The sequence below is a fragment of the Myxocyprinus asiaticus genome, chromosome 4 (genome assembly GCF_019703515.2).
Source record: "Myxocyprinus asiaticus isolate MX2 ecotype Aquarium Trade chromosome 4, UBuf_Myxa_2, whole genome shotgun sequence".
Taxonomy (NCBI): Eukaryota; Metazoa; Chordata; class Actinopteri; order Cypriniformes; family Catostomidae; genus Myxocyprinus; species Myxocyprinus asiaticus.
The window spans coordinates 35049355-35063092 of NC_059347.1; the positions used below are offsets into that span (position 1 = coordinate 35049355).

General features: G+C 37.2%; 1 protein-coding gene across 3 annotated transcripts in view; it reads left to right on the top strand.

Annotated features, from left to right (window-relative positions):
- Window positions 1–13738, top strand: part of LOC127438464 (F-BAR domain only protein 2) — a 64574-nt gene that overhangs the window by 37889 nt on the left and 12947 nt on the right. For 2 of the 3 annotated variants that reach the window (XM_051694075.1, XM_051694093.1), the window contains exons 14-19: window positions 554–726; window positions 5576–5600; window positions 7195–7239; window positions 8405–8450; window positions 8736–8812; window positions 13530–13645. In XM_051694075.1, coding sequence (XP_051550035.1) covers window positions 554–726; window positions 5576–5600; window positions 7195–7239; window positions 8405–8450; window positions 8736–8812; window positions 13530–13645 — 482 coding nt within the window. The remainder of the gene's footprint in view (window positions 1–553; window positions 727–5575; window positions 5601–7194; window positions 7240–8404; window positions 8451–8735; window positions 8813–13529; window positions 13646–13738) is intronic. The other variant, XM_051694084.1, reaches the window with a different exon arrangement.

A 13738-nucleotide genomic window follows, 5' to 3' on the forward strand; every position in this document is an offset into this window, starting at 1 on the left:
CTCTGTCATCATTCGGTGTAGACCAGAATACATGTCGACAAATGAAATGGAAAATGTATCTTCTTACATTACAAATTTTATTTTCTTAATCAGTATTTTTGTCTTGTCTCCCAGGACAAATATGTAAATATCCTTAAAGCAAGATAAATGTACGTGAGAAACAAAATTGTGTAAGATTGAATATATATTTTAATTAAGTTTTCCTAACCTAAATGGCAAATAGCTTGTCCTTGTTCTAAGCATGCATTTAGTGGAGTTTATGCTTAAAACATGAAAAAGTTTTTGCCAATAGGATAAGAAAAATACACTTCAAAATTCAAGATATGTTCACTGAAATCAAGTTATATCATCTTATACAGTTTTGCTTCTCAAGTACATTTTTCTGGTTTTAAAGATATCTAGATATTTTTAATTGTAAAAAGCAAGACAGAAATACTGATTATGAAAATTATTTTTGCAGTGTAACCATTTTAGCTCTTGAAATTGGATGAATTTTCATGCCACCACACTGAATGCTTTTGTGTAGGCCATTTTCCTTAACGGATCTAATCACATGCCAAAGAGAACACCTTTTATTCATCCAGCGACTCAGAGGATGAAGATGAGCCAAGAAAGTTCCACGTTAAGATCAAACCTGTGCAGACCAACAATGGCACACACCAGCACAAAGCCACCATCGACGAGCTGAAGGCCTCTATTGGGAACATCACCCTCTCGCCCACTGCTGTAAGAAACGCCTCACATGAACACACAGACAATGTGTAAAGATCTCATGACTGTATACAGCTTACGTACAAAGACATTTGCAAATAAACACCAAAGCTTAAATTAGTAGCACACCCATTACTTGCTTTCAGATTCATTCAAACAGAATAATGTCTCCTATATAAAGGGTGTTTGCTCTGGCTTGACAGCAAAGAGAATTCTGATTGGTTGGTGTAATTTACAGTCATGGTGCTAGTTCTTCTCACACACTTCATCTCTAGCATACCCCTAAAACTCCATTGGCTGGGGACCTGGGTAGCTCAGCGAGTATTGACGCTGACTACCACCCCTGGAGTCACGAGTTCGAATCCAGGGCATGCTGAGTGACTCCAGCCAGATCTCCTAAGCAACCAAATTGGCCAGTCTGCTAGGGAGGGTAGAGTCACATGGGGTAACCTCCTCGTGATTGCGATTAGTGGTTCTCGCTCTCAGTGGGGTGCGTGGTAAGTTGTGCGTGGATCGTGGAGAGTAGCATGAGCATACACATGCGGAGTCTCTGCAGTGTCATGCACAGCAAGCCACATGATAAGATGCCCGGATTATGGTCTCAGAAGTGGAGGCAACTGAGACTTGTCCTCCGGCACCCGGATTGAGGTGAGTAACCACGCCACCACGAGTACCTACTAAGTAGTGGGAATTGGTCATTCCAAATTGGGAGAAAAAAAAAAAAAACTCCATTGGCACAGGAGACACTAGGGGGCACTATTCAATTATGTTATCTACACAGTGGCAGCCCTCCTCCCTTGAGAGATGTAAACACATTCATTTGATTTTTCCATTTTCTGATTTGTGTGGCTGAGTGCAAACATATTTGTGTGTGATTGTAGGCAATATAAGTCTTTATCTGGCTCATTGAAAATAATATTGTATATGCACAGTGCATGTTAGACTTGAAGCTGTTGGAATGAGCATTTAAATTAATTTAAATATAGGTTTGTGTTTCAGTTAGATATCAGATGATAGGACACAGGTGCTGTTTTGCACAGAGCTAAAATGCTATTCTGTCATGTAGCATTATTGACGAAAGATACAGCTGTGTGGTCAAGCGATTCCTCTTCCACACACTGTGAACTTTACCAATCAGCACATTATGTCAGCTGTGTGTTAGGCCTGTGGACCATCTGTGTGTGTGTTCTGTTGGTAAACAAACCCATGTAACTTCCTGCCTGGGAATCTCACCACAGGAAACACAAAGGGACTCTGTTTCTAATGAGTAAGATCACGTAGGTAGACGAACACACAGACAGAGAAAGACACATCAAAGCAAGAGCTGTGCCCATTACAAAATATATTTAGTTCAAATAAGGCAGCCTCAGTATTGATAAACTCAGAGCCATCTGGTTAATCATATCATCCCCAAAAATGTTTGCAGTTTCAGTAAAACTAGCACCGTGTCTCTTCCATCCTCTGTAGTCTGTGTGTGTGTGTGTGTGTGTGTGTGTGTGTGTGTGTGTTTATTTATTTTATCTGTATATGTTAATTTTAAGTGACAGCTGTACATGAAGAGCTGATAGGTCTGAATTAATTTTGACTTGATCATCTGGAGGTTGTTGAATTAACTTACTGACATTCTGACTGTGTGTATGTGTATGTGTATGTGTATGTGTATGTGTGTGTGTGTGTGTGTGTGTGTGTGTGTGTGAGTGTGTGTAGTTCTACTCTAATTTCCCCCTCTAAGCTTTTGTTATAGACATGTTTTTGTGTGTGTGTGTGTGTGTGTGTGTGTGTGTGTGTGTGTGTTTGTTTATAAGCTGATAAACAGTAGATGGACAGAATGAAAAAAAAAATGTAACCTCAGTTAAAAGACTATTACACTCTCTCTCCCTCTCTCTTTCGCTCAGCTTTTTTTTTCTGTTTAGTGTGCTTTATTGGCATAACAATACTGCAGGTTTGTATTGCCAAAGTGTTTGTATTACAGCAATGAGAAATTGTGCACCATAAAATTACAGTAATGTAAATAATAGTAACACTGTACAATAATTATAATTTAATAATTATAATTTTCTTTATTTATCACATTATACATTTGCACATATACAGTGAAATTCTTCTTTTTTCACATATCCCAGCTAGGCTGGGGTCAGAGTGCAGGGTCAGCCATGATACAGCACCCCTGGAGCAGATAGGGTCAAGGGCCTTGCTCAAGGGCCCAACAGTGGCATCTTGGCGGTGCTGGGGCTTGAACCCCCGACCTTCTGATCAGTAACCCAGAGCCTTAACCGCTGAGCTACCACTGCCCGAAATAAGGTTCCATTCGTTAACATTAGTTAATGCATTAGGTAATATGAACAAACTATAAACAATACATTTTTTGTTTGTTAAAAAAAAAAAAAAATTCTAAAATATTTTTCTAAAATAAAATGTTAGTTCATAGTGTATTAACTAATGTTAACATATATAACATTTTTGATTTTAAAAATGTTTTAGTATATAATATTAATAATATTTAGTAAAATAAAAATAAAATAAAATAGCAATGCAGATTTAATTAAGAGCAATTTATGAAACTAAATAAAAAGAATCTATTAAGGTGTATAATTAAATTAGTTTAGTGATGAGTAATATTAATTAAACAAGTAATTAAGAAAGATAAATTAAGCATGAAGACTAAGACTAAATGTGCCAATAACAGTCATATATTGCTATAAAGGAAGGGGATATATATATATATAGGGAAGCTGTATTGGATGGGGTATAGAAAGCGGAATTGTTCAATGTTTGGAGAGTTTGGTGAATTATGTGGGAAATGTTTGGTGAATGTTTTTCATTTTGTAATCAAATGTTTCTTGAATGTGTGCTGTACATTCTGACAGAAAATGTTTTCTGCTGTCTATCTATTTCTATATTATGGTTTAAGTCTACCTGCCCAAAGTGGCTCTTAGTTTTTACCTCGTCACTCTGTGTATTGATAGTCTACAACAGTGTACTGTCTTTTTATGGCCAGATAGCATTGCAGTTTTGGTTGGGTTTCCCAATACTTATGTTTTATTTGTGGTGTTATTTGGTCTAATCTAATTGAATTATTATCGTTCTGGTCCAGAGCCGTATAATAAGAGAGAGAGAGAGAGAGAGAGAGAGAGAGAGAGTGAGATTTCTGCTTTTGCCCTTTTGTGTGTGTTTGACTTTGTCTCTCTGCATCCCTCGCTCTTGATCCCTTTGTGTTTCTTTGAAAAGACAGAGTGATATATTTCTGCAATGCACATCTTCACAAGTGCCAGTTTGTGTTTTCAGTGTGCACAGTTTAGACACCTTTGCTGACGACTCTGTTTGCTTTACTTGAGATAGATTAACACACATCTTTTAGGCAAACTCTTTTTCATTCCAGGCTTGAACTTTGCTTTCTGTCTCATTGCATATGTGCTCAGTAATTACATGGGTTAACCTCTGAAATATTTACACATCTAACAAAAGAGCCATATTCACTTTTCTCAGTGTTGTGGAAGATTTGAAACATTAGCTTCTCTAAGCTACTTGTACTTTGATGTAGTCAAAAAACAGTCAGATTTTCCTTTTAGAAAAATGTCATTGGTTACACTGCTAGTTACTATGGGAAAAGTAACTAACTACATTTTTTTAAATATATACATCAGATAATTTTATAGATTTTTATTTCTGAAATTAGACTAGCACTTTTGATCATATGTCATGCAGAGACTCAAATGAATCAGTGTATTTTTTTAAACGGTTCATTGAAATGCACCATCTGAATGAGCTGATTCACAAACATTATTCAGACTTCGTTACTTGAGAGAGAGAAAGAGAGAGGACAGTTCAGGAGACCATATTTGATTATTGCCTCTGTTCGCTTGGCTGTTGAGCTATATGCGCAATACAGTGTGACATAAAAACCAGAGATGTAGCTTTTTGCCATGCTACACCCTTACTCGTAAAAATAAAAAGCAGCTTTTCACTAGTAAAGCTGCACTGTTTTGAAATCAGCTAAGCTCCTAAAAAAAATGGAGTTAAGTTGTTTTTAGTCAGTTACTTCCCAACACTTTTCACTTTACTCTTTGTCAAAGTTTTCTTTCCCTCTCCCTTTCTCTCTCTTCAGGTCAAGTCAGGATATATAGGTGATGAGGAATGCTATGCCATCTGTTGTAGATTATCGATATTTTTGAGATTTCCATTTCCCCTTGTCTTTTGTTGTCTCTCTTTCCCCTCATGTGCTCTCTCTCTATTGAAGCTCATAGCTGGTGTGTGGCATGGGAGCTGTAATTGAACCCACTTGCCACTCTCTGCCTGTGAGACTAAACTTTGTCTTCACTTTTCTCTATGTGTGTGTTTGTGTGTATATTTGTATGCTTGTGAGTTTCAACTGCATTTTTCTTGCGGATTACCAATTAGCTATGTTTCTGGTCCATAAGTTCATTTTCTGGTGTTTTTCTATTCATCAAATACTGGATCAGAATGTGTAAGAGGATTTTTCATGTGAGTCACTTTGAATTCACAGAATTACAACAAACCAACCCTTCCCATCTTCGTGTCTTTTTGCGTTTGTCAGTGTTTTGCTAGCTGACTATTGTTGACATTTCTCAGCCTCGAAACAATCCCAGTTGTGAATTCAGTTGTATTTTCTGTCACTCATTTCCTCATGTTTAGACAGTATGCAGAACACTGTTATTGAACTTATGGTTTGTATATGTAATCTCACAAGTACTGTTCTCTGCTCTTTCTTGTGGTGCGTGTATGTGTGTGTCATCCTGGGAGACCAATATCCATTGAACGAATGTGGGGATGAAGCACTTCATGTCTACTGCTGTTTTCATAACTCCTCTCACTCTCATTAATAAAAGCCTGTTTTCATTTCCAGGTTCATATGAAGAGGAACCAATCCAGTGAGTATTCCTTTTTTCTTCCCCCCCCTCCATTCCTCTGTCACTCTGAAGGTTTGGCTCTGGAGAGCGCCTGCCATTCTGACTTCTCTTTTTCGTTTTTCTTGGCCGTGACGTTTTTCACCAAGCCTCCTTCATGTTGCTCTGGTGACCCCTCCAAACCCAACTCATCCCATGAGAAAATAAATATCTTCCCCCTTTTTTTCCCTCATCCGAATAGCACAGCGTTACCTCCTTAAGCCATGAGCAAGATTAACTGCCTAATTGTGTGTTTATGTTTTTCTATCCATCATAATTTTACATTTTTCCAGTAAATTGTGGCTTAAACGAACACAGATGCATGCCAGAACGTAGTGTTTACACTATGGCATGTTCTCACATCAGGAACGACAGTTTCAACCTCCCAGGAAAGTTTTACATACTTTAAATCCATAAGACATAAAAATTGAGTAAAAACATTCTTCTTTTTTTATTTTTTTATTTTTATTTTCACTGGAACAGTAAACATTTCTTCAAAGAACACATTCACCACAATCTCCCGCACGTGCTGAAATCTGGCAGATAATTCTATCCGATAAGTCCTTTAATCCAGTACATGTTGTGTTTTGTCTTAAATCACATCATGATGCTATCTCAAAAGTGGCATTAGCATATAAAAATTCACTCATCGATCCCCTTTACTAGGTACACATGTATACCTACTTATTCATGTGATTATCTAATCAGCCACTCATGTGGCAACAGTGCAGTGCATAAAGCCATGCAGAAAGGGGTCAAGAGCTTCAGTTAATGTTCACATCAACCATCAGAATGGGGAAGAACAGAAAAGAACAGAAAGCTGAGGCTGCAGAAGGTACAGGTTCACCAAAACTGGACAGTTAAAGACTGGAAAAACATAGCCTGTTCTGATGAAGCTTGATTTCTGCTGAGGTACACAGATAGTAGGCCCACTGCATCCTCAGCTTTCTGTTCTTGGCTGACAGAAGTGGAACCCAACGTGTTCTTCTGCTGTTGTAGCCCATCCGCCTCAAGGTTTCACATGTTGTGCATTCTGAGATGCTATTCTGCTCACTACAGTGTGGGGTTATCTGAGTTACCATTGCCTTTTTGTCAGCTTGAACCAGTCTGGCCATTCTCCGTTCTCTCATCAGCAAGGCATTTCCATCCACAGAACTTCCGCTCACCTGGATGTTTTTTTTTTGTTTTGTTTTTTGGCACCATTCTGAGTAAATAAGTAGGTTTACAGGTGTACCTAATAAAGTGGTCAGTGAGTGTAGATGCATGCACAGTAAGGAACCATCTCTATGATTTAAGAATTTTACAATATAAGGGTTTTCAGAAGTATTATTTTTTAGTTCAGATTGAACGGCAGCTTTGATGGAAATTGCCCTGTCTATGATCTTATGGTCAACACCTTTTATTCATCCAATCACTTCTGTCATCACAAACATGAATTCAGTCCAGAATCTGATGCGTGTCATTTAAACGATTTTACAGTAATTAAATCAGATGGGCAAATTGGGTATATAGAATAAACAAAAAAAATATTCCAAACTGCATGTTCTGAATTGTAAATGTGCATCTCACACATACCTAGGAATGACACGACAACACACATACCCTTCTATAAACCCAAAGACAGGTGAGTATTCCCAAGGAAGCCAGCATACACACACTCCTTTTTGGTTAGAGGCTGAAATTGTGTTGTTGGGTATGAGGGATTCCTGTAAAGCTATAAAAAATTTATAACAAAATGCAAAATTAATTGTTAATCATTGGCAGCTGTTTTAACCTGTTTTAACTGTCTTTTAACACTCTACTGTCATTTGTGTATAATATTTGTCTATGGGATTTGGTCTCAAATACGTACCATTTCAAATGGGGCTGTGCAGTTAATCGAAACAATAATCGAAAGAGTTGCCACAATTAACTAATCCTGAAAAGTGTCAATTACAACATTCCATTTACTGTAGGTATACTACCATTGCATCAAAATATTCTATTTACAACATTTCTTTTGCAGAGGATAAATGTTGTAACCAATCACAGATTTCTGTGTATAATTTATTAATTTCTTTATTAGTTGCTAAGAGGACCATTGTGAAGTTGACCTTTAAGGATTTACCAACGAATAAAACGCCAATAAATTAATTGATGAACACAGATCTCAGCTTGTTTTAGATGTGTATCCTACATTAAGACTATGGCATGCAGTTTCCCCATATGAAAGAAGCATTTTAATGTGAATCCTATGAATCAAAATTAATTGCAATTACAATATCAAGGGAAAGAATCAACAATTATGATTTTTTTTTTCATAATCGTGCAGCCCAAATTTCAAATATATTGTGCAATGACTCTGTGCTGTGTTTATTGTATCCTGCAAATCACATGCAGATCACTTGTAAATAGCCCATATTGTTTTTTGATGCTTTATCTTTGATAAATGGGTTTGAAAAGGCATGTGTCTCATGTAGTAAAGAAAGAATCGTAGCCCTCAACTTATAAACAGTTTTAAACTACCTGACATAGCACATAATCTTTAAAAAAAAACAACCTTTGCTGCACTCAGTTTAATTTTTTCTTCAATATACTGTATGTATTCATTGTCCTATATGCAATATTGACTATGTCTCTAACAATCTAGCCAGGACAATCATTTAAAAATTGACTGATTAAATCAGGTAAATCATATTTACTGCATGATACACATGAGCTGCAGTTTCCATCAGGGTTAAGTAAGCGAATCATGAGTAAATCTAGAAGTTGCCAGCAACTTAGTTGTATATTTCCTCATTGATCTTCAGGTGATGAGCTGGGACGACCCAAGATATCACATCCATCATTTAACGAGTAAGAGAAACTGAACCATCAGTTGCCCTTTTTTGTTTCATAATCGTGCAGCCCAAATTTCAAATATATTGTGCAATGACTCTGTGCTGTGTTTATTGTATCCTGCAAATCACAAGCAGATCACTTGTAAATAGCCCATATTTGTTTTTGATGCTTTATCTTTGATAAATGGGTTTTGATAAATGGGTTAAGAATCTTTTCTATGAATTTGTTAACGGACATGAAATGTAATTTTTTAATAGGTGAGTTACACAACTTTCATAAACTCTTTGTTATTTTAAACAGTAAATTAGACCTGCTGTCTTTGGATCCATTTGGCCCAACTAGCACTGGCTCCGCCTCCTCTGTACCCCCCTCATCAGGTAACACCCTTAATACTCCACTTTTCATCACTTGTTATAGTACAGCAATGCAAAGCTGACTGTATTAATATCATCATTACTGAACATATGTGTTTCATTGTTTTTCTGCATTGTCCTTTATGTAAAGACACAATGAAGTATAGCAAATCCTCTGCCAAATCCCACAGTAACTAATCATATTCCCTATATCTCACATAGTTTCATAAAACGGCATATAACATTATTGTATAATAAGATACAATCACATTTCGCATTTATACCAGTGTCAGCACCTAAACTAATCTCAATGACAGAGTTCAGCCTGACAATGGTGGAGTCGAACCACACACACACACAGACTGTACAGGCAGATAGTACAGTCATTCAGCCCTCCACCGTCTCCATCCCCCAGCCTCTGGGAGGCTTGTCTTAGGTCTGACCTCCTTCATTATTGATGATGCTTACAGGGTGGTGAAAGTGTCTAGGCTTTTCCAGTCCACAACAGTCGACTCTAGAGAGCTTACTCAGGCAGCTGTTGTCATGGAAACCCCCATATCCTACAGCAACTTCATACCTCTCTCAGTCCGTCGTCTTTTTATATACGTATATTCTTTTGTGAATATAATTGGAAATCTTTTAAGTTATATGTTTGACTTTTATTTTTGTATTTTATATTTATATTTGTTTATTTTGTTTATCTCAATTTTTTTTTTAATTTGGTTCTGTAGAATGGGCTTTTTGAAATATATATGAAATTTGACATTAATTGCTGATACATGAATTTGACAGTTCAAATGGGAATGTGTACTTCAGTTGTATTTTTGGATGAACAATGTCTCTGATCTAGTCTTCAGTGTCAAGTCTCTTGGTTTGGCCCCACCTCTTTTATCTTGACTCTTACACACCTGTCTTTCTGTGAGTATAGTCAGTGGTCTCTGTCTACTCCCTCTTCAGTACGTCCTTTGGGCTGAATACTCTGTGCCCTTGGCCTTGATTGTAGAAATGAAATGGTATTTTTACTTCCGGGAATTAGGAGCTGCCATATCATGGGGAATGGTACAGTGACAATATGTAGTCTTAGCTTAAGCATATATGAACAAAAACTATTTGCATAGGAATTTTCACCTGTTTGTAACACATGTACCTTGTATGTCCTTTTAGCGTCTCAGTTTTTTGTTTTTCAACCATCCAGCACAATGTTTTCTCATAATTGTGTACTAGTTGTTTAGGAAGAAATGTGAGTGCATTCTTTCATGACTGTGTAATAGTTTAAGGTGACGTTTGCAAACAAATGAGTGCTTTTCTCACAAATAAGACACTCAACGTAGTCACTACATGAAAGCCAACCTGTCAGTCAAGCTCTGACCCTAGCTGCGAGGGCCAATCATAATCCTGTGTTAATTGGCACCTTCAGAATGTGGAGTTTGGAGTCCCTGTGTCACAGACGCTGTCAAACATGATCTTGTTATAGTTCTGACCTTGCAAAGAAGAAAAAAGAGCAGTGCGAGGGATTTTAGTTTTCAATTTTAACTTTTGAACTCAAATTTTGTGTAGGTTATTTCTTTCATCTATATTGATATATTTTAATTGAGCCTATTTAGTCTATATGATTTGTTTTTTATTTCTCATTCTTTGTGTTTGTTCAATGCTCTTTTTCTTAGACCTGGCTTCACTCTTCTTATCACCTTTCTCTCCATTTCCCCCACTTCAGTTAAATGATGAGGTCTTTGAAGACCCAGGTAATGCTTGTCATGCCTGCAGAATAAAACTCTTCTCATAACAGTCTCTGACTTTAATGGCTCAGGATGTGAATGTGTTAGGAATGTTTTTTGAACTCATTCTATCTTACAGATTCGTATAATTCTAAGAGATGGATATGTGGATATGAGTGTTTACAGGCATACAGAAGGAAAAGCACTAAGCCACACTTATGTGTTGTTTTTGTTTATGCATGTATTTGCATTAGTTAAGGCTGACAGGGTTGCATGGAGGTTGGCTGATCTTTGCATCACTACATTTTGCAATATTATCCAGTCTGGTGCCTAGTAAAGGAAGAGTTCATGCCCAAATGAAAATTCTGTCATTATTTTTTCTCAAATTTTTTTCAGTGGAGAACAAAAGTAGATATTTTATTCCAAAAAGGACATACAACTTGTGCATTACATTCCAAGTCTTCAGAAGCCATATGATAGCTTTGTGTGAGGAGTGGACTAACATTTTGTCATGATTCACTGAATTGTATCATTGCATGGCAAGAGTTGCATAAAGATTTATTTAAAATGTCACCTTTTGTATTCCAATGAAAATATAACCGCATACAGGTTTGAATTGGGTTTGACGGCTGACAGAATATTAATTTTTTGGTAAATCGTTCTTTGAAGGCATCTTTAAGAATGTTTTAAGAGGATTCTGTGATGTTTGACTTGCTTAATTTAATAATTTGTAATTTAATTAATTTTAATTAAAGGTGCTTTAAGTGTTTATTTATTTATTTATTTTTATGAAATGGCATCCAGAAAACATCCCAATTGCCTGTCAGATGTCAATGAAATAGGTGCCATGAAATATCACACCTGTCTCTGTAACAACCCTAGGCTCTGAAAAAAGGTTAAAAAGTGTCAGCAGACCGCAGTCAGATCCTTTGTTTAGCCAATCAGAAGACTTTTTGCCTATCAGTCATTGTGCACGTTCACAGGGCAGCCAATATATGCTCGTATAAGTGGTGGTACGATGTCTTGCTACCGTGAAACATTCAGGGTCATATGGCGAAAGGCTCAGGTGGACCCATCGCCCTCCGGCTGATCCAACACAAAAGTCTCTAGTGTGTCTGTGTGCACAGGTCTTAGAAGTCTGGACATTCCAGATTGGCTAAAATTGCTTACAGCACCTTTAATTTTAACATGGTTGACACATTTACTTATACTACCTCATTAAAAGGTCTGTTTTCTCTATTACTTTGCATTAAACCCAATGTAGTGTTTATGTGAAATCTGTATGGCATATAGAGCTGTATTCCACATTCCGATTCAGTGAGAGAACATACAGTAGCACCTCCTCGGCATAGACATACAGTACATAGATCATCAGTGTATCTTTAATATCTATTAAGTTTCTCCCTGTAGTCATTTAAGCATAGTCATCAGTATGTAATGTATGTTTATACAAGCCTGCATTGCTCTTTTCTCTGTGATGACCCCAGTGACAGAAATGGATTTGCAGTCGGAGCCAACATCTCCTTCAGCAGTCAGTCTTGAGGTTTCTGAGGCTCCTGCTCTTCCCCTTCTCTGCGAAATCCCTCCTTTCGGCCTTGCCAACTCTGGCACCCCGCTGTTCCCTTCCCTCCCCTCTCTTCCCTCCACTCCTCCTTGGGAGCTCCCTGATAAGGCTTTTGGCCCCCTCACACCTGCCCCCACTAGAGCTATGAGTGTGCCTCCAGCCCTACAGGCTGCTCCTATGGACTACACTACCCAAAAGCCCATTCTCAGTGCTCCTGCCACTGGTCCAGATATGCCTTCTTCCTGGACCCAGAGCCAATGGATTGCCTTTAATGATGACTTTGTGCCATTCCGTGCATTGTCCCATCAGCCAGAAAGGCCTCAGTCAGTGCCAGTGTCTCAACAGCCCAGGCTTTTCTCCAAAGAGCCTGCTGACCCATTTGCGAGCATAAGGAGAGAGGAGAGCGCCCCCTCTCTGAAGGAAGCACCAGCCAGATCCATGAAGGATGGTAAATTTGTGGAGAGTTCTAAGCATGTTTAAACACTGTTCCATGCTTCATGGTAGTGAATTTACTGTGATTTTAACAAACCTGATGTTTTTAATGTGAAGAGAACATTTATATAATCAACTTGATTTAATTCATTTGAATTGATTTAGTTATTTTAATTTTAATATTTTTATTCTTTCAATTCGCTTTTATTTTATGCATTTTTCTTTGATTATTAATGTAATTGTTTTGCATTTTCTGCATTTGATTGATTTGATAAAAAATGTTTGATCGAGTTTTCACCTTTAAGCCATCATAATCTTACAATTTTACATAATCCAATGTCTTAAAATTGTTTATCTGGGTACAGTAAGAAAATATGACAAATTTAGGCCCAAGTTTGAAATTACTATGTTTAAGATACTGTATGTTCTGATTGTTCTTTAAGATAACACATGTTAACATTTTTAGATATTTTTGAAATTCATTAGTAAATCATGTCATGTCTAATATACTGTAAGTAAAAGTGTCTACATACATCTAATGTTGTTTATTTGTTTAGCTGTATCTTTAACATACAATTATTTCAAATGTTTTCTGACCGCAACAGGCTCAGAACTATGCTACCTAATGTTTTTCCCATTTCAGCACTGCATGACTAAGATGGTTTAAAGGAGGAATTGTTTCTTTTACGTTATTTGCTGTATATAATAATTTCTTGGATTGTTCTTGTTTTATGTATTCACCTTTTGTTCAAAATGTTTTTATACGTTTATGTTTTGACATTGCCCTTAAGCATGTGCCTGCCTGAAGGTTATTGCACTCTTTTGCTGATTGTACATCAGGTGTAATTGTTGAATTTGACTCTCAGCTTGTGACATTAAGCCCAGTATAGCAGTATTTAGATTTTTATTTAGCACTGGTGTTTATAAGATAACCATGTTTATAAGTTAACCATGCTGAGCCTTTGCATCCTCTGCTTTTTGTATGTCTTGTGGTTCTAATATCTTTTTTCTTTTTTTTTTGCATGCACAGTACTACCCACAAACAGGCCAACCACACCCCTGGGCACAACAGCCATAGTGCCGCCTCCAAGACCATTATCACGTCCCAAACTGCCTGCAGTAAAGCTGATGGGCATCAATGAGTCTGTGAGTAAAGAACATACACAATGCACATATTACTGATTCCCCCAAACCCCAAAAGTTTAGAGGGATTCATAGAATTAAATGAGATGAATGCAG